At 38.5% G+C, this 24,778-nt stretch overlaps 3 gene segments (V, D, J or C); 1 reads left to right on the top strand and 2 right to left on the bottom strand.

Moving 5' to 3' along the window:
• LOC125138738 overlaps nt 1-24,778 on the top strand; it is a 345,797-nt gene that overhangs the window by 110,181 nt on the left and 210,838 nt on the right.
• On the bottom strand, nt 9,996-11,220 carry LOC125138778. The segment is given in 2 exon segments: nt 9,996-10,778; nt 10,875-11,220. Coding segments are annotated over 2 exon segments (408 nt in total).
• LOC125138749 lies at nt 22,097-22,750 on the bottom strand. The segment is given in 2 exon segments: nt 22,097-22,511; nt 22,595-22,750. Coding segments are annotated over 2 exon segments (432 nt in total).

A 24,778-nucleotide genomic window follows, 5' to 3' on the forward strand; every position in this document is an offset into this window, starting at 1 on the left:
TTACACGAGCGCAGTAATACACAGCTGTGTCTTCAGTCTGCATGTTCTGTCCTCTCAGTGTCACCGTGCTGCTGGAGGCATCTTTAGAAATACTGAACTTGCTTTTTAGAGACTCTTTATGATAAATGTCTCCACCTCCCCAAATGCGGTTTATTGATTCCAGAGTTTTCCCTGCAGGTTGTCGAATCCAAGCTGTGCCATAGCTGTTATCAGTAACTGAGTAACCGGATACTTTACAGCTGAGGATTAAAGAATCTCCAGGCTTTAACATCACTGAGGTGTCCTGAGTGAGCTCTACTGCACATTCCACATCTGAAAAAAAGACATGTCACAATTCCAGTCAAAAATCTATGTACAGTAGGTTATAACTGCAGGAATTTACTAGCAGCTCTGAGATCATTAGTGAAGTGAAACTCACAGGATGAAGCTGCCAGCAGCAGCAGAACTGGAAGGAACATCGTATAACTAAAAGCAGTGCTAAACTCTCCAGAGCCCACAGTGACCGTGGCTGATATTTCTCTATATGTAGCTGTAAGGAGAACATTTTACATATTCATTTACATATTGTTATGCTGATCTTCTACACGTGTCAATAATCACAGTGAAAAATGTTCCCTGGTGTTTAAATTAGTTTGTATTTATTTAACACTGAATCTGTAAGTTACATTTAGTATGTAAATGACTTTCATCCTCTGATTTTAAACTGTTTCCATAGTTCTCACTCTGTCACACTGTGAAAATGTGGGTTTGTCATGTGACTGTAGTAAGTCTGTGTTTTTGTACTGATGTCTAGCTTCCTGTGAGACTAAATGTGTGTTTAATTCTGTCAGCTTCATCACTGCTCTTTACTCATTACATCTGTTGTTTTTTAGTCCATCACTGTGGATCACTGTAACATCCAGAAGAACATTCTGCTCTACTTATTGCAGACAAATATATTTTTGACACTACCAACTGCTTAAGGTGATCACTTTCTAAAAAACACACTTACAAATTTGCAGTCTGTGAATATTACTCTCTCTCACTCATTTTCTACCGCTTATCCGAACTTCTCGTGTCACGGAGAGCCTGTGCCTATCTCAGGCGTCATCGTGCATCAAGGCAGGATACACCCTGGACGGAGTGCCAACCCATCACAGGGCACACACACACTCTCATTCACTCACACACTCACACACTATGGACAATTTCCCAGAGATGCCTACCATGCATGTCTTTGGACAGGGGAGGAAACCGGAGTACCCGGAGGAAACCCCCGAGGCACGGGGAGAACATGCAAACTCCACACACACAAGGCAGAGGCCGGAATCAAACCCGACCCTGGAGGTGTGAGGCGAACGTGCTACCCACTAAGCCACCATGCCCCCCTGTGAATATTATACTTCATAAATAATAAGTACATCACTTTCAATTGTACATCAGATCAGCTCTCAGATAGCAGCCCTTTTCTTATGCCTGTAAAGTAATAGTGATGATACTGAGAGCTTACACATTACAGAGGACACACAAATAGAATTTAACATTATGAAGTCCAGTAAAAAGAGTGAAATGGTGAAAGGAATCACTATATACAGATTTATCATTTCCTACAATTATGTAAAAGTCAATCCCACTGGACAAGGAACAATGATTCACTGGACTGCAGGATAGTAATCTGGTCATTTTCAATATAAATCATAATTCATTTATAATGTGATGTAGAGACGACATGGTTTATTAAGTAGATTTGAAAAGTACACATTAAACATGTAATTGTAGTTTAAAATTCATCACTACAATCTCATCTAATCAACTGACAGACCGCTAGCTGGTGTTGTCGTCTCTCTTTTCTGAGAAACTAAGAAGGTGAAACATTGAAGAAAGTCACTGTTTCTGTCTCTAACTGTTTCTGTCTCTAACTGTCTTCTATACTGAATGTTTTTGTACAGCGTCTTCACTGATCTGTCTCACTGTGATTTAAGAGCACAGTAAAACACAGCTGTATCTTCTGTCTGAAAGTTTTGCCCATATAAAATCACAGTGTTGCTGGATGTGTCTGGGGACGGATCTCTTTCTTTAGTAAATCGTTGCTGCCAGTATCACTGGAGCTACAGTACCAGCTGATCCATTTCAGCTCATGTCCTTTTTGTCATATCCAGTTAGTACTGTCTAGTGGGTGAGTTTCCAATAATCTTACAGGGGACTGAAAATTGTTCTCCAGACTTAACCAGCATGACTTCAGGGTGAACCAGTTCAACAACAATCAAGCCATTATTCAGGTGCATTCTATCAACAGCAAAACATTAGTTACCATTTACTTACTATGTGGTTGATCAAATGGTGTGGATTATTCAGTCTGGAGCTGTAATGTCTTGGCTTTTTAAGAATGGTGTCGTTAGTGTTTATGACTTTATGAAAATCCCAGGAGAACATGTTCTTATATTTATGACACTGTCAGTCATTAGATTTTCAACTTGTTGTTTAGATCTTGTGAATAAAGAAAGAGCGGCCATCACAGGCCTTAAAGCTTAAAGAAAAACATAATGTGCAATCATTTCTAATGTGTTTGCAGTTTAAATATACAGGATACAGATAAGGACCAAAGGTCGAGTAAACCTTTACTGTTGGTCTGTTAGTAAAATTGTAAAATTATATGTATTACAAATACAAAAAAGATGTAAAAACATTTCTCCATCTGTCTTGTCTGTAATCATTTATTATTTCCTTTCAGAATATTAGTCTCACTGTGGTTCATGAGCGCAGTAATACACAGCTGTGGTCTTCAGTCTGCATGTTCTGTCCTGTTAATGTCACTGTGCTGCTGGACGTGTCTCTGGAAATCTGAACCTGCTTTTCAGATTCTCACTGAAGTAAGTGTTACCGCTACCCTATATACTTCCGATCCATGCCAGAGCTTTTCCTGCAGGTTGTCGTATCCAGTTCGTCCAGTATCTTGCTGTCAGTTACTGAATATCCAGACACTTTACAGGTCAGAGTCAGTGACTGACCAGGAGTTAATACTGTGGATCCGGTCTGGATCAGCTCAACAATGTGAACACACTGTTAAAGAAAGTTATTTTAATGATGTAATAGCAAAAAGCTTTAAGGAACCAAAACTGTATTACTGTCAAATGTAAAAACACTTACAGTGTACGGCTGCCAGCAGCAGCAGCAGTAGGGGATGTAGAGATCATGGTGTGTGTGGGAGCAGAAGAAGTAAAAGCTCTTGGTCTTTGTTGCTTAAATCTGTAACAGAGGAGGACATTTGCATAAAGACACTCCTTATCTTAGGGTAAAATGGCATAGATTATTCTAAATGTGAAGCCTCCTAATCTCATGAACATCTCTAATCTGTGATTAGCAATCTCTAAATATTGGAACATTAAGAGATGTTCTCATTTGAATTTATGTGAAGTGAACACACTCTTCATATCAGCATATTCAGTAAGGAGTAAAACACATGGAGTGTGTTGTTATAGGACAATAATAAAGGATCAAGTGGTGTGATGTCAGGAATTGCAGAGGGTGGTGATGCAGGTGTCGATCATTTATTGTCCAAAGTAACAACAAAACCCATGAAATTGTGTAATTCTGCACCCTTTGGCTCTACTGTGACATGAAGTTACTGCTACAAACCTGAAGATGATAATTTCAGATAATTAATGGCACTGATTACTATGATCACTTTTCCTCTTATACAGCAGCAGTCTGTAAACGGTGACAATTTATTTATTAATTAAAGAAAAATATGGTGAACTCTTATGTTTATATTTACAGTCAATGTTATGGAACTTTTGTGAAATGTATGTATTCAATAATCACTAATTAAAGTCAGACATTTTTCTGTAAATGTTATTTATTTCCCTCCTGGTTCCTCTGTAAGAATATGACTATAAGAGACCGTCTCAGTTTATTGTGTCACAGAAATACATAGAAATTGTGGAGAATCTAGACCTGACTGAGGATATGACAATATGTTTGTACTTTAAAGAAACCTACAATTTTACAGTATATTTGATGAGCTGTAGCGCCATCTGCAGATCTTGTGAAAATGTGCCGTAAATATTGAAAGCTCTTTTCTCTTTGACCACATCTTCGGGAGGATTTTTGTTTCTTAGCACAGTAATAAACAGCAGAATCCTGGGCATTCAAACAGTCAGCTGCAGATACACCAAGTTTTTGGGGTTGTCTCTGGTTATTTCCAAACGTCCCTCAATGTCTTTGGCGTATATTGTTTTACTGGAATCATGCCAGATAACCCCAATCCATTCTAGAGCTTTTTCCAGCTTGTTGTCTGATGCAGTTGGTCTGATCCACAATTTCTCACACGTTTACACAAATTCTAATTTGTTGATGTGATTATTATTAGACAAGACACTACAGTATATAAAGTTCAGGTAAGTGTTGTGATTATAATAGTCTTTATGATGTGCAGCAATATTAGAGATATAATATTTAAACTTAAACAAATAACTAGATTGAAATGGTTTGTTATCATATTGGCATCATACAAGATAACCCCAATCCATTCCAGAGCTTTTCCAGCTTGTTTGTCTGATCCAGTTCATGCCATAGCCACCAAAGTTAAACCCAGATCCTTTACAGGAAAGACTCAGAGTTTCTCCAGGTTTTTTCACCACTTAACCAGTGAGAATAGACTCAAGACTCTGACACTGAATACCTGAGAACAAAAAAAGAACAACTTTAGTGAATTTTAAAATAAATAATAAATATAATCTGTATTCAGCATGAGAACTCACCTATGAGGCTGATTAGTAGCAGGAATAAGGAGAGTGGGATCTTCATGGTGAGTGTTGATGAGACTCGATCTCTCCACTCAGCTCAGCTGCACATAAATACTGCATGGACACACAGCAGTCTGGATTTGCATCATGATGTCATGATAGAAAACATGTGGGAGTCATGATGATGTAACAGAGGGGAACTGCAACTAATCCTTCAACCTACATTATCATAAGTTCTTGTTAGTGATATTATTATTACAGTTTTTATCATGTGCAGTAACATTAAAGATTTTGTATTATGGTTTAAAATCTATATTACAATTATTAAAACAATGAACTAACTATAATCTCTTTGTTCTCATTTATTTATTTATTTATTTATTTATTTATTTATTTATTTATTTTACACTTTCTAAGATTTGGATAGATCAGTGTTGTGTCTTGTGGCTTGTTATTGTGAACACTGAATGAGGAGTTTTGTACAGGGATGTTGTTTTATTCCGTCTCACTGTGGGGTAACGAGCGCAGTAATACACAGCTGTGTCTTCAGTCTGCATGTTCTGTCCTGTTAATGTCACTGTGCTGCTGGACGTGTCTCTGGTAACCTGAAACCTGCTTTTCAGTTTCTCACTGTAGTAAGTTTTACCATCACCACATATCTCTCCGATCCATTCCAGAGTTTTTCCTGCAGGTTGTCGTATCCAGTCTGTACAGTAGTTGCTATCAGTTAATGAATATCCAGACACTTTACAGGTCAGAGTCAGTGACTGACCAGGAGTTAATACTGTGGATCCGGTCTGGATCAGCTCAACACTGTGAACACCTGTTAAAGAAAAGTTATTTTAATGATGTAAAAGTAAAAAGCTTTAAGGAACCAAAACTGTATTACATGTCAAATGTAAAAACACTTACAGTGTACGGCTGCCAGCAGCAGCAGCAGTAGGGATGTAGAGATCATGGTGTGTGTTGGAGCAGAAGAAGTAAAAGCTCTTGGTCTTTGTTGCTTAAATCTATAACAGAGGAGGACATTTGCATAGAGACACTCCTTATCTTGGGGTCAAAATTGGATGGATTCTCATATATACATTAACCTCCTCATCTTTTAAACATGTCTGTATTTTTTAGAGATATCTATCACTGCAGCTTGAGCTTATGTTTGAACCAATAAGAAGATTAAGGGAGGTGTTAATGAGTAAGTTTATACAGGTGTTTTTTGTATATCAGGTGTTTTCACGTGAGTTTCTAATAAGAAAACTTACAGAAATGATTATTCATTTAGAACAGGATCCTTTATTTCTAGTCATTTGTAATTCTGTTTAATTTATAATTTAGAATGCAACACACTACAGTTTTTTCTATAATTTCCATAAAGGTAAAAATGCAGTTTTCATGTACATGCAGTGTTCTCTTCATTTTAGATGTCAAAAGGATTTTGTGGCTCCCTGTGCTTTTTTTTTTCTTTTGGAAACGGCTCCAAATGGCTCTTTGAGTGTTTAAGGTTGCCAAACCCTGTTATACACTATCAGGTGTTTTCAGGTGAATCTATAATAAGAAAACTTACTAACATAATTCTGTTTAATTTAGAACCTTACATTATAACAGCATTATAAAATACATCTTGTCATGTTACTGAGAAACCTCACAACCACAGGAGGATGTAGTTACATAAATTATAGTGTTTTTATTTGTCCAACCTGTGTTTAACAACCCAAATAACTAATCACACATTATGGAAAGAGTGAAAAAGAAGAGAAAATGTAGATATTTGTCTGATAATGACTGATACTGAATGAGTCTCATACAGAATGCAGTTTGTGGATTCACTTTTTTTTCCACTTTTTTTTTTGAGCTCTTCTTCCTCATTCAGTTGTATCAGCAAGCTCACTATAAGCCTTTGTTTTTGTACTGATGTCTAAGGGGAAGTATCACTGTGTGTCACGGGCGCAGTAATAAACTGCAGTGTCTTCTGTCCTCATGCTGTTCATCTGCAGATACACCTGCATCTTACTGTTGTCTCTGGAGATGGTGAAGTGGCCCTTAACAGCATTAGAGTAATATATGCTACTGCCGTGGATAGTTGCAAGAAATTCCAGTCCTTTTCCAAGCACCTGTCTGATCCAAGCCATGTAATAGCTACTAAAGGTAAATCCAGATGCTGTGCAGGTCAGTTTATGAGACTGATCAGGTTTGATGGTCACTGGATCAGACTCGATCAGTGTCTGACTGCAGGAATCTGAAATAGAAAAATATTTAAAAGTTGGAATTAACATTAAAAATTAATGAATGAAATATTTAAATGATGTGATAAATAATACTTACATTGAATGAAGATTGTTAGAGTAAAGTAACACAAACTCTGCCTAGTCCCATCTCAAAGAATTAAAATGATTCCTGCTGCTGTAATGAACACAAACTGCTGCTATGTTGTTGGGCTGAATGTTTCAGCATAAATGGTTCAAACACAGGATTTGGTTTGCATGACACACCCACTAGAGATATAAAAACATCCACAGAGGAACAGATGAGAAATCTATTTCTGTAAGTGTCACATTGTCAGGTCACTAACTGTTCTGTTTGTAGTATAAGTTAACGCTCCCTAACACTACTGCTTGGGTTTGAATTAGAATTTTTCTTGCACTGAGATTTACATAAATACATGAACTTTTCTGATCAGCATTTGTATTTAAATCAAATACAAAACCACAAAAAGTGAGTATAACTTTAGAATTTCTAAAATACACAGAATATTGTAGTTAAACATGAATCACTTTTACAGAATCCCAAAAATCATTAATCTGTCCGGTGAGTTAAATGAAGCTGGAGAACGATTAGTGTTTAAAAAAAGAGACGCTGAATGTGTTCAAATAGACTGAGAAGATTTTCTTTACAAAGACAGAATTCTAATTATATTAATTGCTTAAATTCTATGTTGGAATAAAGGTTTTGTTCAAAAAATATTAAATCTGACTTTATGCGGACATTATGTCATTTTAACAAAAAAAAAAAAACAATTGACTTAGCTAACACTAAATATAAAACCTCTATGGAATGAATTAATAACTAGTTATAACACTTAACAGTAAACTATGATATACATAAATCATTGGCATTTTGACCATTTAATGAATGCAAAGAAAAAAACTCTCAGGAATCTAAATGTTATATTTTAATGTTATCTCAGATTTCCAATGACTTCCAGTCCCAACAAACTCCTGATTCTAATACCTATAATTTAGACATGATGTACACTAAAATGTTTAAGGTAAAAAAGTAGTCTATCTGTTACAGTAACTACTTTAGGACATGTCAGTAGCTGTATCCTGCAGCCCCTTCACCATTACACCAAATGAGGAATAGTACTATTTTGCATGAGGTTAAATTATGTAAACTCTGTCCCTGACTATACATCAATAAAGCTGGATGACTAGAGAGCAGCTCCCACCAGTACAGCCTCAACTGTAACCATGCTGCTTGTATATCTCCTGGTGTTGGACATATCTACGTCCTGTAAGTTTGATTAAACCTTACATTGTTGTACTTTGTCTATTTCATGTTGAGATTGTTTAGAAAAAAATTATGTTTTCTGTCTATATATATATTTTTTTATTGCAGTTGTTTTTAGTGCAATCGATTTTGCTCAGCCAGGTGATGTGATTGTCCGGCCTGGACAGACTTTGACCACTGGCTGTAAAGTGTCTGGTTATAGCTTGACTGATGGCAGCTATTGTACAAACTGGATTCGACATGCTGCTGGGAAAAATATGCAGTGGATTGGATACATTTGTAGTGATGGAAGCACAGGGTGCACAGAATCACTGAAAAACAGGTTCAGCATCACTCAGGACACCTCCAGTAACACGGTGACTCTTCAGCTGTGTATTATTGTGTGCGCTACCATAACACGGTGATACAGATCACTGAAGTGCCTGTACAAAAACCTCCTCAGATCAGCCTCATGCCTTTTGTCATCGTCACAATCTTCACTATCTGATCTCTACATTTATCTCATTATTCACTGTCTCATTCATATCAATATACTGGAATTGAATAGAGTAGAGTGGCTTTAACAAATACTTTTTATCAGTCTCCTTATTTTAAAAAAGTGAGATTTCAGGAAATTCTGTAGTGACAGTAGAGAGCAGGTGGAGAAACGCCTGGAAAGGTAGAGGTCTGCTCTAGAAAGACTTTTGGTGCACAAGAGGCTATTTTTTTATAACTTGGTGAATTTGCATGAACACACTTCAGCTGTTAGATTTCATAGTTTCATGAATCCTAGAAAACAAGCAGCTGCTGCCCCCTAGAGAGCAGATACAGAAAATTACAATGTTCTGGCTGCTAGAAAAATAAATAATTAAATAACAATACAATTTTACATGGACTACAACGGGCATCACCAAATGGCGGACTACGGTCCGGATCCGGACCAAGTGACGGGTCTGCCCGGACCCGTTAAAATTCTAATATTATCATATTAAGCATCTCCTTATTATAATCTAATATTATAGGATTATTTAAGCTCTTTGATATTAATAAAAAGATAAATCTTTTGTTAATGCACAGTTAATCTAGTTATTACGACAGGAGCGTCATCAAAAGCCGAGCCAAAAACAGATTGTTTCTGTTCCACACTCCAGAGCAGAAGGTGGCAGTAATGCACCTAATTATGCTGGCAGGACAATTAAGATTCAAACTGCTGGCAGGACAGTTACATGCCCAATTCTCTCACTAGGAACAGAAGATGGAAAGGGAGTAAGGAGAGGTGGAAAGGAGAGAGGAAAAAGGGAGCTGCTCAAAGCTCTGCACTTTTCTTTTATTCAGTAAATTCTGCCCTGTTCTATTTTACATGAAATGTTCTTTTGCCTAAGGTTCCTGTGTTATTAATGTAGTTAATGTTTAAAAAAGGGGCAGCTCAAAAGTCTTTTGTTTATTTTTTTCTTAAAGAATAAAAGCATTCACTGTAGGACAAGGATCACTGTAACATCCAGAAAAACATTCTTCTTTCTTAAGAAACTGTGATTTGTTTGAAACTGAATTTAATTATAGAAATATTTCAGGTCACATATTACAGCTGACTCAACCTGTCAGGAGCTCATGCCAACAATTTGTCTGTTTTAAATCTTTGTGAATAATTGAATCATTTAAAACATCTTCTCTTTTTCCTAAATTCTTTTTGAAGAAACCAGAAGATGTCTTTTGTGAACATCAACTGCTAGATAGCAGCACGTTTCTTATGCAAAGTTATAATGAACATAGTGAGAGCTTTCAGTAAACAAAAAGTCCAATAAAAAGACATTCAAGCTTCATAAAACCTCAAGAGCCACAGCAAGGCAAAGTTCTAAATAAAAATAAATGTTAATAATTTTATTTATATGACACTTTAAAAGAATAAATTCTGTTTAACAATTTTAATATGAATCAAAATATAACCTATGACAAGGAACAATTATTTAGTGGACTTCAGAAAAGTAATATGGCCTGATCAATCTTACTCATAACTCAAATATAATGTGATGATGTGATGTCAGGGTTTCTTTAGTAGATTTAAAAGTTATACATTTAACATCTAATTGTAGTTCCAAAATTTCACACTACAATCTCATCCAATCAACTGAGAGAAAGTTAGCTGATATCATCTTCTCACTCTTCTGAGAAACTCAGAAGGTGAAACATTGAAGTAAGACACAGTTTCTGCCTCTAACAGACTTCTGTACTGGATGTTTTTGTACAGCGTCTTTGTTGATCTGTCTCACTGTGAGTTACGAGCGCAGTAATACACAGCTGTGTCCTCAGTCTGAAAGTTTTGCCCGTGTAAAGTCACAGTGTTGGTGGAGGCATCAGCTGAGAAACGGATCTTGTTCTTTAGTGAATCGCTGCTGCCAGTATCACTGGAGCTGCAGTACCAGCCGATCAATTCCAGTTTTTGTCCTGATTGTCGTATCCAGTTAGTACATTGACTAGTGGCTGAGTATCCAGTGATCTTACAGGGGACTGAAAATGATTCTCCAGGCTTAACCAGTATGACTGCAGGCTGAACCAGTTCAATACATTTAATACCTGTGAACAACAATCATGCCATTATTCAGGTGCATTCTATCAACAGGAAAATGTACACAATGATCTGCATCTTTCCAAAATTCTCCACACACTTACCAGATGTAGCTGTTAACAGCAAGAGTAGAAGTGTAGAGAACATGGTTTGATCTGAACCTGAACCCAGATCCTCACTCCTCCTGAGAACACCTCTAATCATTTATGAAGGGGTTTGATTTGCATGACAGTGTTTAGGCTTTCGGAAGACATGAGGCATTTCCTACAAATGTTAAAACAACACGATCACAAAATATTAGTTTCTAATGATGTAGTTGATGAAACAGTGTGGATGATGCAGTCTGGTTTAATGAGATGATGATATAATGGAGCTGTAATATCTTAGCTTCATAAGTTAGTGTTTATGACTTTAATGTAAATCCCAGGAGAACATGTTCTCATATTTATGACACACTATCAGTCCTTTGATCCTCTACATGTTGCTTAGATGCTGTGTGAATAAAGAAAGAGCGACCATCACAGGCCTTAAAGCTTAAAGAACAGCATAATGTTCAAACATTTCTAATGTGGGTGCAGTTTAAATATACAGGATACAGATAAAGACCAAAGGTTGAGTAAACTTTTCAGTAAAAAAGTATTTGTATTACTGTAATAATGTTTAGAACCTTTTATTTTTTTTTGAGATTTCTATCACTGCAGCTTGAGTTTATGTTTGAACCAATAAGAATTTTAAGGCAAGTGTTAATGAGTAAGTTTATACACTATCAGGTGTTTTTGGGTGAATCTATAACAAGAAAACTTACAGAATTTTTTATTCATTTAGAACAGGAAACTTTATTTCTATTCATTTATCATTCTGTATAATTTAGAACCTTACATTATAACAGCATTATAAAATACATCTTGTCATGTTACTGAGAAACCTCACAACCACAGGAGGATGTAGTTACATAAATTATAGTGTTTTTATTTGTCCAACCTGTGTTTAACAACCCAAATAACTAATCACACATTATGGAAAGAGTGAAAAAGAAGAGAAAATGTAGATATTTGTCTGATAATGACTGATACTGAATGAGTCACTTTATTTGTTGAGCTCTGCTGCCTCCTTCAGTTGTTTCAGTTATTGAAGCTCAGACTATGAGAACAGACTGTGTGTTAAACACAACACACTGCTGGAAACATGCTGTATTATTCCTAAATCCACTCATTAAACACTGATTCCAACTGCTGGTTAAAAATCCTGTAAAATGAAGGGATTAATAATGGTTCAGAATGAAGACTCTTTCAATAATGTTTTCTTTTTTATATTTAAAAATGACTTTGTGTGACTGTGTTTTAAAATGCTGCAAACGATTCTGACTTCATTCCAGTGGAAGAAAGTGAAAGTGTGACTGAGATGATTTATTAGTTACACTGAGAGGATGTCTGTAACATGTCTCATAAGGTTTTTGTAAGAGGAATCCACTATTCTGTCTCACTGTGGTTCACGAGCGCAGTAATACACAGCTGTGTCTTCAGTCTGCATGTTCTGTCCTCCAATTGTTATTGTGTTAGTAGAAGTGTCTCTGGAGATGCTGAACTTATTTTTCAGTTTCTCACTGTAAGCTGTACTACCACCACCGCCGATGTACCCAATCCACTCCAGAGCTTTTCCTGCAGGTTGTCGAATCCAATGTGTAGTGTAGCTCGTAACTGAATATGAAACCTTGCACTGGATGGAGAGACTCTGGCCTGGCTGGACTGTCATGGAAGCAGGCTGAGTCAGTTCCTCACCATGCACATCTGTGGAGGAAAACACATGGTGATATCTCACACAATATATGCTGCACCTTTATTCTTCATCTAGTAAATTAATGAATTTGATAAAGCACTCACAAGAAGCAGCTGCCAGCAGGAGCAGTAGAGATGTAGAGAACATGGTGTGTGTTGTTTGGACTGGAGTCTTCTCTGTTCTCCAAAGTTTAACAGACACCATCACATCATATAAATAGAGTGAGATCCAGCTCTGACACTTGGATTTGTTTATCTGCTGATGATGGGAGGAGAATGTATCTGAAATGTATTTAATGGAGGATGTGTGGGTTTATGAACTCAACTTGTTCCCTTTGGAGTTGTGAATTAATAATCTTTCAACAGTGTAAATGTCCAGACAATGTTCAGAACAGTCCAATAAAAGTTAGCAAGTAGTAACATGTAAGTCAGAGACACTGTAAACATTTTGTTTCTTTCACCTCAATGAATCTGTAAATGTGGGGTTTGTCATGTGTCTATAGTAAGTCTGTGTTTATGTACTGATGTCTAAGGGGAAGTATCACTGTGGTTCACGGGCGCAGTAATAAACTGCAGTGTCTTCTGTCCTCATGCTGTTCATCTGCAGATACACCTGCTTCTTACTGTTGTCTCTGGAGATGGTGAAGCGGCCCTTAACAGTGCTGGAGTAAAACTTCCTATCACTATCACCCTCAATAATTGCAACAAATTCCAGTCCTTTTCCAGGCGCCTGTCTGATCCAAGCCATCCAGTAGCTACTAATGTCTAATCCAGATGCTGTGCAGATCCATTTCCATTTAGGTGAATAAAACACTTCCTAATGATGACCGAGTGACTGAATACATTACCCTGATTATTGTCTCGTGATACTGAATGATTATATGATTACTTACAGTATATATATCCTTACACCTCTAATTCCAGTAGTTTTGTTCTCTACTAATAAGAGTACAGACATTTGTTCTCTTCTGGACTCCTGAACACATAAAACCTGCAGACGCAGACGGGGAAAATGAGCTGCAGTTTATTTACAGAGTCATTTAAAGAACCAGAATATGTACGTATATAACACGAACATAACAGTACGTATATAACAGAATATAACACGTCTGAATCTGAACTTCGGGTGAGCAAGAGGATATTTTTTGTATTATAACAGGGTGAATTTGCATAAACACACTTCAGCTGTTAGATTTCACAGTTTTATGAATCCTTCATGAAAACAAGCAGCTGCTGCCCCCTACAGGTGATTTTTAATTCCAGGAGTTTGTAGTAGTGATGCTGCAGTAAACATCTACATTTCAGTTTGTTCTCTCGTCAGATTCTGTGCTGCTGAACAGACTCTGTGTTTCTAAATTCAGGAAATGAACCATCGACCTGTAGTGTTCCTGCAGCTGGCATCACAATCAGGAGGAATAAAAGCATGAATAGTACTGTATATAGTCCCAACTAGTCATCACAATCATTGTCCTAGAGCTGATTTACCTCCAGTCAAATACGTAAAGACATCATAATGTACATGTGATACATAACATGTGGATTATTATTATTATTAATAATATTAATAGCTGCTAGAAGAGATTGGAATAAAGAGGAAGATCTGAGTGTGAATAGATGATGTTTATAATAAAGGTCTCTGGGGTGCAGCTTCCTGCTGAGGGAATATTTACAGCTCACGATGACGTGCTTGTGTAAGTTTTTGTACAGCTCTGGAGTCTGTTGTGTCAGTGTGACTCTCGTGCACAGTAATAACCTGCCGTGTCTTCAGCTTTCAGACTTTTCACTTCTAGGTACAGCAAGTTTTTATTGGTGTCTTTACTGATGGAGAACTGGCCCTGTAGAGACTGAGCGAATATTGTGCCAGTGCCAGCATCAATGCGCCCGATCCACTCCAGTCCTTGTCCTGGTTTCTGACGGATTTCACCTGTAATTGTTCAGGTGAAACATGCATTCCTCTAGATGTAAAGACCTCCTCATCTCATAAACATCTCTAATCTGTTATTGTAAATCTATAAAATTTGGAACCTTAAGAGATATTCTCATGTGAATTTATGTGAAGTAAACACACTCTTCATATCAACATATTCAGAAAGGAATAAAACACATGGGGTGTGTTGTTATAGGACAATAATCAAGGACCAGGTGGTGTGATGACAGGAATTGTAGAGGTGGTGGATGCAGGTGCTGATTATTTGTCAGATGTAACAAAACATGAAATTGTGTAATTCTGCACCCTTTGGTTCTACTGTGACATGAAATTACTGCTTCAAAAATTAATGGCACTGATTACTGTGATCACTTTTCCTCTTATATAGCAGCAGTCTGTGAACGGTTCCCATTAATTTATTAATTAAAGTAGAATATAGTGAACCCTTTTTAGATTTATACTTACAGTTAATGTTGTAGAACTTTTGTGAAATGTATGTATTCCATAATCATGAATTCGGGGTCCGTGGGCTACAGAGCCAAACCAGGCACCGGCAGAGCAGGAGGCCAGGGTGGCGCCAGCAGAGCAGGAGGCCAGGGTGGCGCCAGCAGAGCAGGAGGCCAGGGCGAAGCCGGAAGAGTGGGAGGTCAGGGTGGAGCCGGAAGAGCGGGAGGTCAGGGCGGAGCCGGAAGAGCATGAGGTCAGGGCGGAGCCGGAAGAGCATGAGGTCAGGGCGGAGCCGGAAGAGCATGAGGTCAGGGCGGAGCCGGAAGAGTAGGTGACCAGGGTGGTGCTGCAGGTCGAGCCAGGGACCAAAGCGGAGTTGGCGGCCAGGGTGGTGCTGGAGGCAGAGCCCGAGACCAAAGCAGTGTCGGAGGCCAGGGCAGGGCTGCCAGTGCGCTCAGTCAGCTGGCCGGGATTGCAACCCATGGTGGCGCTGGGGGTGCTCTGAGCCTGTAAACAGGGACAGGAGGTAGAATGGCTGGCAAATCCAGTGAAACAAAACACAGGACAGATAACACAGGAAAATTGGTTGGTTCAGGCCAGGCAGAGAGTTCAGGGAGCTTGGGTGTAACCATGTCGACTGCGTTCTCCGACTCGGTCATTTCGGTCGACCCAGCTGGTTCTGCTGGTTCCGTCGACCCGGTTGGTCTCGCTGGTTCCGTCGACCCAGGTGGTGCCTCCGACCTGGTCGGTCCGGCTGGTTCCGCCGACCCAGGTAGTGCCGTCAACCCTGTTGGTCCGGCAGGTTCCTCCGACCCAGTCGGTCCGGCTGGTCCCGCCGACCCAGGTGGTGCCGCCGACCCTGTCGGTCTGGGTGGTTCCACCGACCCGGTCAGTCCGGGTGGTTCCGCCGACCCAGCTGGTTTCGTCGACCCAGTCAACTCACCGACCTCATCGGAGTATCCGCCAGTTTGGAGACCAGCCGGTTCGCACGGGCCTCAGCCGAGCTTGCAGGTATGGTAGCCATGTGAACCTGCTCGGTCACAGGTGTGCACGGGACTGGGCTGGACTGAGGCACTGTGGGGCATTCGGGCATCTGTTGCTTGTTTGGCTCTGTAGCCCACGGACCCCGATGCTTGCTGCCCCCCCAAAAAAATATTTAAGGCCGGCTTCCGTCTCTCCACTGCCCACGGGTTACTGAGGACCCGCCCAGGAGCAACGCCAAGTTGATGAAATCCCACAACGATCCTATCTCTCGGCTAGTCGGCATTAAGTAGCGCAGGATGTTCTCTAGTCCATACCTGAAGATGTCCTTGAGAGTCTTCTCTCCAAAGCTGACCTGGATACACAGGTCCACGAATACCTCAGCATATTCCTCGACTGGGGAATCCTCCTGAAATAGGCAAAACAAGATTTCTGCTGGATCCATTTGTGGTTAGTCTTTCTGTCATGAAGAGACAAAGGCGAGTGAGGATCCAAATTCAGTTTGAACTTTTACTAAACAAAAACAAGAAACAAGCAACAGATAAGCATTCAAAAACACTGAGCAGAACAGGCTACAGGAACAGAGACGTAAACAGACAACATACTACATGAAATAATGACTAACACCAGGGAAGTGGACAAACAGAGTAGATATAGTGAACAATAACCAATCACAAGGCAGAGACAATCAAAGACTAGGACAAAACACCTGGGGAGGAGATTGGGTGCAATTAATATCCATGGTAACAAATAAGTGGGTGGGGCCAACAATTAACAGCAGGGAATGACAGCAGACAGAAGCAAAGGAAAACACAGACAGACGCATTACATTGGGATTATGATAATAGAACATAAGAATAGTTTTACCTTTCTATAGTCATGGCATAATGCTCTCACACTTTCTCACACATTTTCACACAAATTCTAATTTGTTGATGGGATTATTATTACTCAAAGATACAACAGTATATAAAGTTCAGGATTGTGATATTATTATAATAGTCTTTATGATGTGCAGCAATATTAGAGATATAATATTATGAATTTAAATCAACGCCTGAAACTTTATGTGATCATTTGTGGGATTATTGTTTTTTATTAATGTCTTGTTATTTTGACACTGAATGAGGAGTTTTTGTACAGGGATGTTGTTTATTCCTCTCACTGTGGTCGCCGAGCGCAGTAATACACAGCTGTGTCTTCAGTCTGCATGTTCTGTCCTGTTAATGTCACTGTGCTGCTGGACGTGTCTCTGGAAGCCTGAAGCCTGCTTTTCAGTTTCTCACTGTAGTAAGTGTTACCACCACCACATATCTCTCCGATCCATTCCAGAGTTTTTCCTGCAGGTTGTCGTATCCAGTATGTACAGTAGCTGCTATCAGTTAATGAATATCCAGACACTTTACAGGTCAGAGTCAGTGACTGACCAGGAGTTAATACTGTGGATCCGGTCTGGATCAGCTCAACACTGTGAACACCTGTTAAAGAAAAGTTATTTTAATGATGTAAAAGCAAAAAGCTTTAAGGAACCAAAACTGTATTACATGTCAAATGTAAAAACACTTACAGTGTACGGCTGCCAGCAGCAGCAGCAGTAGGGATGTAGAGATCATGGTGTGTGTTGGAGCAGAAGAAGTAAAAGCTCTTGGTCTTTGTTGCTTAAATCTATAACAGAGGAGGACATTTGCATAGAGACACTCCTTATCTTAGGGTCAACATGGGATGGATTATTATATATATATAACTTTCCCATCTTTTAAACATGTCTGTATTTTTTAGAGATATCTATCACTGCAGCTTGAGTTTATGTTTGAACCAATAAGAATTTTAAGCAATGTGTTAATTAGTAAGTTTATATACTATCAGGTGAATTAATAGTAAGTAAACTAAATTATAGTGTTTTTATTTGTCCAACCTGTGTTTAACAACCCAAATAACTAATCACACCTTATGGAAAGAGTGAAAAAGAAGAGAAAATGTAGATGTTTGTCTGATAATGACTGATACTGAATGAGTCTCATACAGAATGCAGTTTGTGGATTCACTTTTTTTCACTTTATTTGTTGAGCTCTGCTGCCTCCTTCAGTTGTTTCAGTTATTGAACCTCAGACTATGAGAACAGACTGTGTGTTAAACACAACACACTGCTGGAAACATGCTGTATTATTCCTGAATCCACTCATTAAACACTGATTCCAACTGCTGGTTAAAATGTTTTCTTTTTTATTTACTTAAAAATGACTTTGTGTGACTGTATTGATTATATGATTAGTTACAGTATATATATCCTTACACCTCTAATTCCAGTAGTTTTGTTCTCTATTAATAAGAGCACAGACATTTGTTCTCTTCTGGACTCCTGAACACATAAAACCTGTAGACGCAGACGGGGAAAATGAGCTGCAGTTTATTTACAGAGTCATTTAAAGAACCGGAATATGAACATGTCTGAATCTGAACTTCGGGTGAACAAGAGGATGTTTTTGTATTATAACAGGGTGAATTTGCATAAACACACTTCAGCTGTTAGATTTCATAGTTTCATGAATCCTTCTTGAAAACAAGCAGCTGCTGCCCCCTACAGGTGATTTTTAATTCCAGGAGTTTGTAGTAGTGATGCTGCAGTAAACATCTACATTTCAGTTTGATCTCTCATCAGATTCTGTGCTGCTGAACAGACTCTGTGTTTCTAAATTCAGGAAATGAACCATCGACCTGTAGTGTTCCTGCAGCTGGCATCACAATCAGGAGGAATAAAAGCATGAATAGTACAGTATATAGTCCCAACTTGTCATCAGAATCATTGTTCCCACAATCAACCCACAACCACACGCTGCTCACTGGATAGATGAGTGGATGATAAGGTACTATGTAAATCTCTACAACAGAATGTTTCTCTATCAGAAAGGGAACCAAATCGAATCATTTTTAGAAGACACCTCACTCATCTAAGGAACACATTAGGAAACCTAAATGTAGGAATGTTTACGTGGTGATGGTTTATTTCACACAGACGGCTTTCTCCTGCTCCTGTATTGAGAAGGAGTAAAGCTCAGTGACAGAAAGTAAGGAATAAAACACTTGTGGAGGTTTTGTTACAGAAAAATAATCAACACAAGAACACTTGTCCTGAAACTGCGGAAAAAGTACAAACTTTTCTGTCCTGAAGACTTTCTCATGCTGAAAATAAAGTCACAGCTTTAACCCTGATCTCGCTCTGACACTGGAGACTCCTTCCAACAACACCAAAATATCTTTACAGAAATCTTCATCATATCAAACACTGCAGATAGTTTATCTTCTAATTAATGTTCACAAACAACATTTTTGGCAATGTTGAGGACCCTAGAGGAGACAGAGAAATCAAATTGGGCAGACCATCTTAACAAAGTCGTCCATGCCTATAATTCTACAGTGCACAAGTCAACAGGATTTTCACGATTCTTTCTCCATTTTGGTCGAGAGCCAGTTCTTCCCATTGATCTGGTGTTACCCACAAAGTAAGTCACAAACACTCAGTCTCACGTGGATTTGCTGAAAGATGGAAACAGTCTATGCAGGAATCCTATGAGATAGCAACCAAGAACATGAAGAAGGCCGCTGCAAGAGGGCAGAGGAATTATAACCGAAAGGCATGGAGTTCTGTCTTGGAGCCAGGTGATCATGTGCTGGTGCGGAACCTCTCAGAAAGAGGCGGCCCAGGGAAACTGAGAGCCTACTGGGAGAAGCAAACGTACATGGTGAAAGAAAGGAGAGAAGTGGATAGCTCGGTGTATGTAGTAGAATCCTTGGCTGGAACTGGAAAGAAAAGACTGCTGCATCGGAACCTTTTGTTACCTTGTCCTTACCTGGTTGATGAACATAGAACAGCTGATGTTCATCAGGAAAGAAAAGGATGTCAGAGTAACAGGTCAAAACAGGTCACATGCTCAAGGCAGAATACTCACCTTGACAGCAACGAAAGTTCCAGGGACAAGGAGTTTGACTTGTAGGTTCCAACGCAGAGAACCGGAACACATCTGGATCCATGTGCAGTTGAATTTCACAATAGAGAAGTGCGGAGAGAAACAGGAAACCTGAAAAGAAACCTCATGTAAAAGTAATCGTTGATGAACCTATAAACTTCCCTGATCAGGAGGAGTGTCCAGAGGAGTCTGATGAAGAGGTGTTGGTAGATCTTCAAGGAGAGAGGAAGGATCTGTAGGAGAAGTCAAGCTTGGAGATGGTGACCTGACATTAGAACCTATGAGAAGAACCTCTACCAGAAACAGACAGATTAACAGATTATTGTAATACTGAAGTGACATTTAAAATGTACCAGTGCATTGTGGAGGTGTATGTGGTTGGGTCCAGTTGTCAATAGAGGATGTTCTGGGGGGCCCACGAGTGAGCCTAAAGACAAGACAGCTCTCAACACACATAAAGCCTATAAGTTAGATGATTGTAGTAATGTCACAGTTGTATGGTAGAAGATATTGATTTTATTCTTAAGCTTCGAGGAAGCAGCTACATGATACTGTTAGTGGAATTCATGTTTTGGACTCATTTGATTACTTTTAGTGGGGGGGGGGTGTAGTGACCTCAAATAACTCAGATAGTTATTTAATTTGTTTATACTTGTTGTTGTATGTTTATTGTTAGACAATTTGTTAAAAAAATGGTAAGGAAAAATATAGTGAACCCATACTGGTGGTGGCACGGTAGACACAAAAACACAAGAGTATAGAAGAAAAAATAAAAAAAGAAACAGTGTATGCATGCGGATGTTGTAACACGAATGTGTGTTCTGACCATGAATCTGTGGCATAAAATAATAAAAGAACGAACGGGGCAAATAAATCTACAGAAAAATCAAAAAGTGTGATCGTCTTTGTCCAAGGGGGCAACATCAGCAAGTGGTAACGTGTAAGTCAGAGACACTGTAAACATTTTGGTATTTTAACCTTCATGAATCTGAAAATGTGGGTTTATGATGTGTCGGTAGTAAGTCTGTGTTTTTGTACTGATGTCTAAGAGGAAGTATCACTGTGTGTGACGGGCGCAGTAATAAACTGCAGTGTCTTCTGTCCTCATGCTGTTCATCTGTAGATACACCTGCTTCTTACTGTCGTCTTTGGAGATGGTGAAGCGGCCCTTAACAGCACTGGAGTAATTTATGTCACTACTGCTACTTGAGATATATGCAACACATTCCAGCCCTTTTCCAGGTGCCTGTCTGATCCAAGACATGTAAAGTCTACTAATGTCTAATCCAGAGGCTGTGCAGGTCAGTTTATGAGACTGATCAGGTTTGATGATCACTGGATCAGACTCGATCAGTGTCTGACTGCAGGAATCTGAAATAGAAAAATATTCAAAGGTAAAAATTAACATTAAAAATAGAACAAAACATTTTTAATTATGTAATAAATAATGCAGTACTAACATTGAAAGATTACTAGAGTAAAGTAACAACTCAAAGAATTAAAATGATTTCTGCTGCTGTAAATGAACACAAACTGCTGCTATGTTGTTGGGCTGAATGTTTCAGCATAAATGGTTCAAACACAGGATTTGGTTTGCATGACACACCCACTAGAGATATAAAAAACATCCACAGAGGAACAGACAAGAGGAGAAAAAGCTTCCTGTAAAACTCCGGGTGTGTTTCATGCTGTCAGCTTCATCACTGCTCTTTACTCATTAGATCTCATGTCTTTTTAGTCCATCACTGTGGATCACTGGAACATCCAGAAGAACGTAAAGTTTTCTGATCACTAATTATCACTGAACAACACAAACGTGTCCAGTCCTTCATGATGTCATTTTTTAGCTAATCCTGGTTTTCTGATGATCCATTAATAAAAATCATTTAGTGAGATGATAAAACAATTTGTACATTACCAGAAATTCATGATCAAATTATACAATGTTCACATTTCACATTTAATTACATGAGATTCTTATTAATTATTAGATATAGTTTGAGGAGTTTTTGGATGGTTTTTGTTCATTCGGGATGAAGAGTTAAAGCCTGAGTGCTGAGTGTGAATGGATGTTGTTCTTTATAATAAATGTCTTTTGCAGACACATTTCATTTCAAATAGTTATAAAAAAAGACTATTATTCCTAAGTAAACTTTTATTTATTCATTTTATTAATGCCAGTTAATTAATTAATTGGTGTCTAAGCTGAAATATTTGTAATAAGAGGATTAGTTACTCAGTAAAATGTAGTTGTTATTTACAGTAATTGAGGAAGTAAATTGTGATGAGGTTTTTGTGCAGCACTGCAGCTTGTCGTGTCACTGTGTGGTCTTCGAGCGCAGTAATACACAGCTGTGTCTTCAGTCTGCATGTTCTGTCCCCGTAAGGTCACAGAGTTACTGGAAGTGTCTCGAGAGACCACAAACTTTTCTTTAAGTGAATCTTTCTCATAAATATCTCCATCGTAGTCAATTAAATTGATCCATTCTAAAGCTTTTCCTGCAGGTTGCCGAATCCAAGCTGTTCCATAGTGGCTGCTGCTATCAGTGATAGAAGCTCCAGACACTTTACAGGTGATGGTTAAAGTCTCTCCTGGCTTTATAAGCAGTGAGTCTGGCTGGATGAGCTCAGTAGCACAGAACACATCTGTAAAAAGAGAAAAAGAAAAGGTGGACATGTCGAACTGAAAGGATCAGATGAAATAATAAAGCTTCAATCCAAACACTCACAGGGGGCGAGAGCCAGCAGCAGCAGTGGAGCTGAAGCAAACATGTTTGTGTTGAAGGAAGAGTAATGAGAAGTGTTTCCTCTCTAGATCAGAACGCTGCTAATATTACAAGAGGAGATGCAGATTTGCATAAACATTACAGAGAGGCTGTGTTGAGTGTCAATGAGTGAAAATGATAATTAGATAAACGATCCATTATGTCGTTATCAGTCATGTGTAGGCTGCACTCTAGAGAATTACATTAACACAGAAATTATTCTCATGTCTGGAAATTTCCTGCTTTCTGTTATGAGAAGGTGAATATGAACATGCCTGAAGCTGTTAAAGCCAAACTTACAGTACAGAGGTACAGTTAGACTACGGAGTTCACATATCCAACCCATTCCAGAGCTTTCCCTGGTTTCTGTCTGATCCAGTGCATGTTGTACTCAGTCATAACAAAGCTGTGTATCTTACAGGAGATCTTCACAGTTAAAGTTGAGATATTTAATTTCATGAAGTTACTGCTACAAACCTGAAGATAATTATTTTCTAATAATTAATGGCACTGATTACTGTGATCATTTTTCCTCTTATACAGCAGCAGTCTGTGAACGGTGACAATTTATTTATTAATTAAAGAAGAATATGGTGAACTCTATTTACGTTTAATGTTACAGTTAATTTTATGGAACTTTTGTGAAATGTATTTATTCAATTATCACTAATTAAAGTCAGACATTTTTCTGTAAATGTTATTTATTTCCCTTTTGGTTCCTCTGTAAGAATATGACTATAAGAGACAGTCTCAGTGTTCATTGTGTCACAGAAATACATAGAAATTGTGGAGTATATAGATGTGACTGAGGATATGAGAATATGTTGTACTTTAAAGAAACCTACAATGTTACAGTATATTTGTTGAGCTGTAGCGCCACCTGCAGATCTTGTTAAAGTGCCCTGTATATTGAAAGCTCTTTTCTCTTTGTCCACATCTGGCGGAGGATTTTGAATGGCTGATTAACATGTCTGTACCACTGTGGTTTCTAGCACAGTAATAAACAGCAGAATCCTGGGCACTCAAACCAGTCAGCTGCAGATACACCATGTTTTTGGAGTTGTCTCTGGTAATTTCCAAACGTCCCTCAATGTCTTTGGTGTATATTGTTTTACTGGCATCAGACCAGATAGCCCCAATCCATTCTAGAGCTTTTCCAGCTTGTTGTCTGATCCAGTGCCACCAACGTTAAACCCAGATCCTTTACAGGAAAGACTCAGAGTTTCTCCAGGTTTTTTCACCACTGAACCAGTGGGAATAGACTCAAGACTCTGACACTGAGTACCTGATACAGAAAAAAGAAAATATTAATGTAAGTAAAATGAAAACTAATCTCTCATATATATATATATATATATATATATATATATATATATATATATATATATATATATATATATATATATATATATATATATTCCGGATTCTGCATGAGATCTCACCTATGAAGCTGATTAGTAGCAGGAATAAGGAGGTGGGATCTTCATGGTGAGTGTTGATGAGACTCGATCTCTCCACTCAGCTCAGCTGCATATGTGGGAGTCATGATGATGTAACAGAGAGGAACTGCAACTAATCCTTCAACCTACATTAGCATAAGTTCGTGTTAGTGATATGATTATTACAGTGTTTATCATGTGCAGTAACATTAAAGATTTTGTATTATGGTTTAAAATCTATATTACAATTATTAAAAAAAATAACTTTAATCTCTTTGTTCTCATTTGTGGATTATTCATTTATTAATTTACTTATTTATTTATTTTACATTTTATAAGATTTGGATAGATCAGTGTTGTGTCTTGTGTCCTGTTATTGTGAACACTGAATGAGGAGTTTTTGTACAGGGATGTTGTTTATTCCTCTCACTGTGGGGTTCACGAGCGCAGTAATACACAGCTGTGTCTTCAGTCTGCATGTTCTGTCCTCCAATTATTATTGTGTTAGTAGAAGTGTCTCTGGAGATGCTGAACTTATTTTTCAGTTTGTCACTGGAGTCTGTTCGCCCATTAGCATAGATGCGTCCAATCCACTCCAGACCTTTTCCTGCAGGTTGTCGAATCCAAGCTGTAGTGTAGCTCGTAACTGAATATGAAACCTTGCACTGGATGGAGAGACTCTGGCCTGGCTGGACTGTCATGGAAGCAG

This window comes from Tachysurus fulvidraco, chromosome 15 (assembly GCF_022655615.1).
Source record: "Tachysurus fulvidraco isolate hzauxx_2018 chromosome 15, HZAU_PFXX_2.0, whole genome shotgun sequence".
In the NCBI taxonomy this organism is placed as follows: Eukaryota; Metazoa; Chordata; class Actinopteri; order Siluriformes; family Bagridae; genus Tachysurus; species Tachysurus fulvidraco.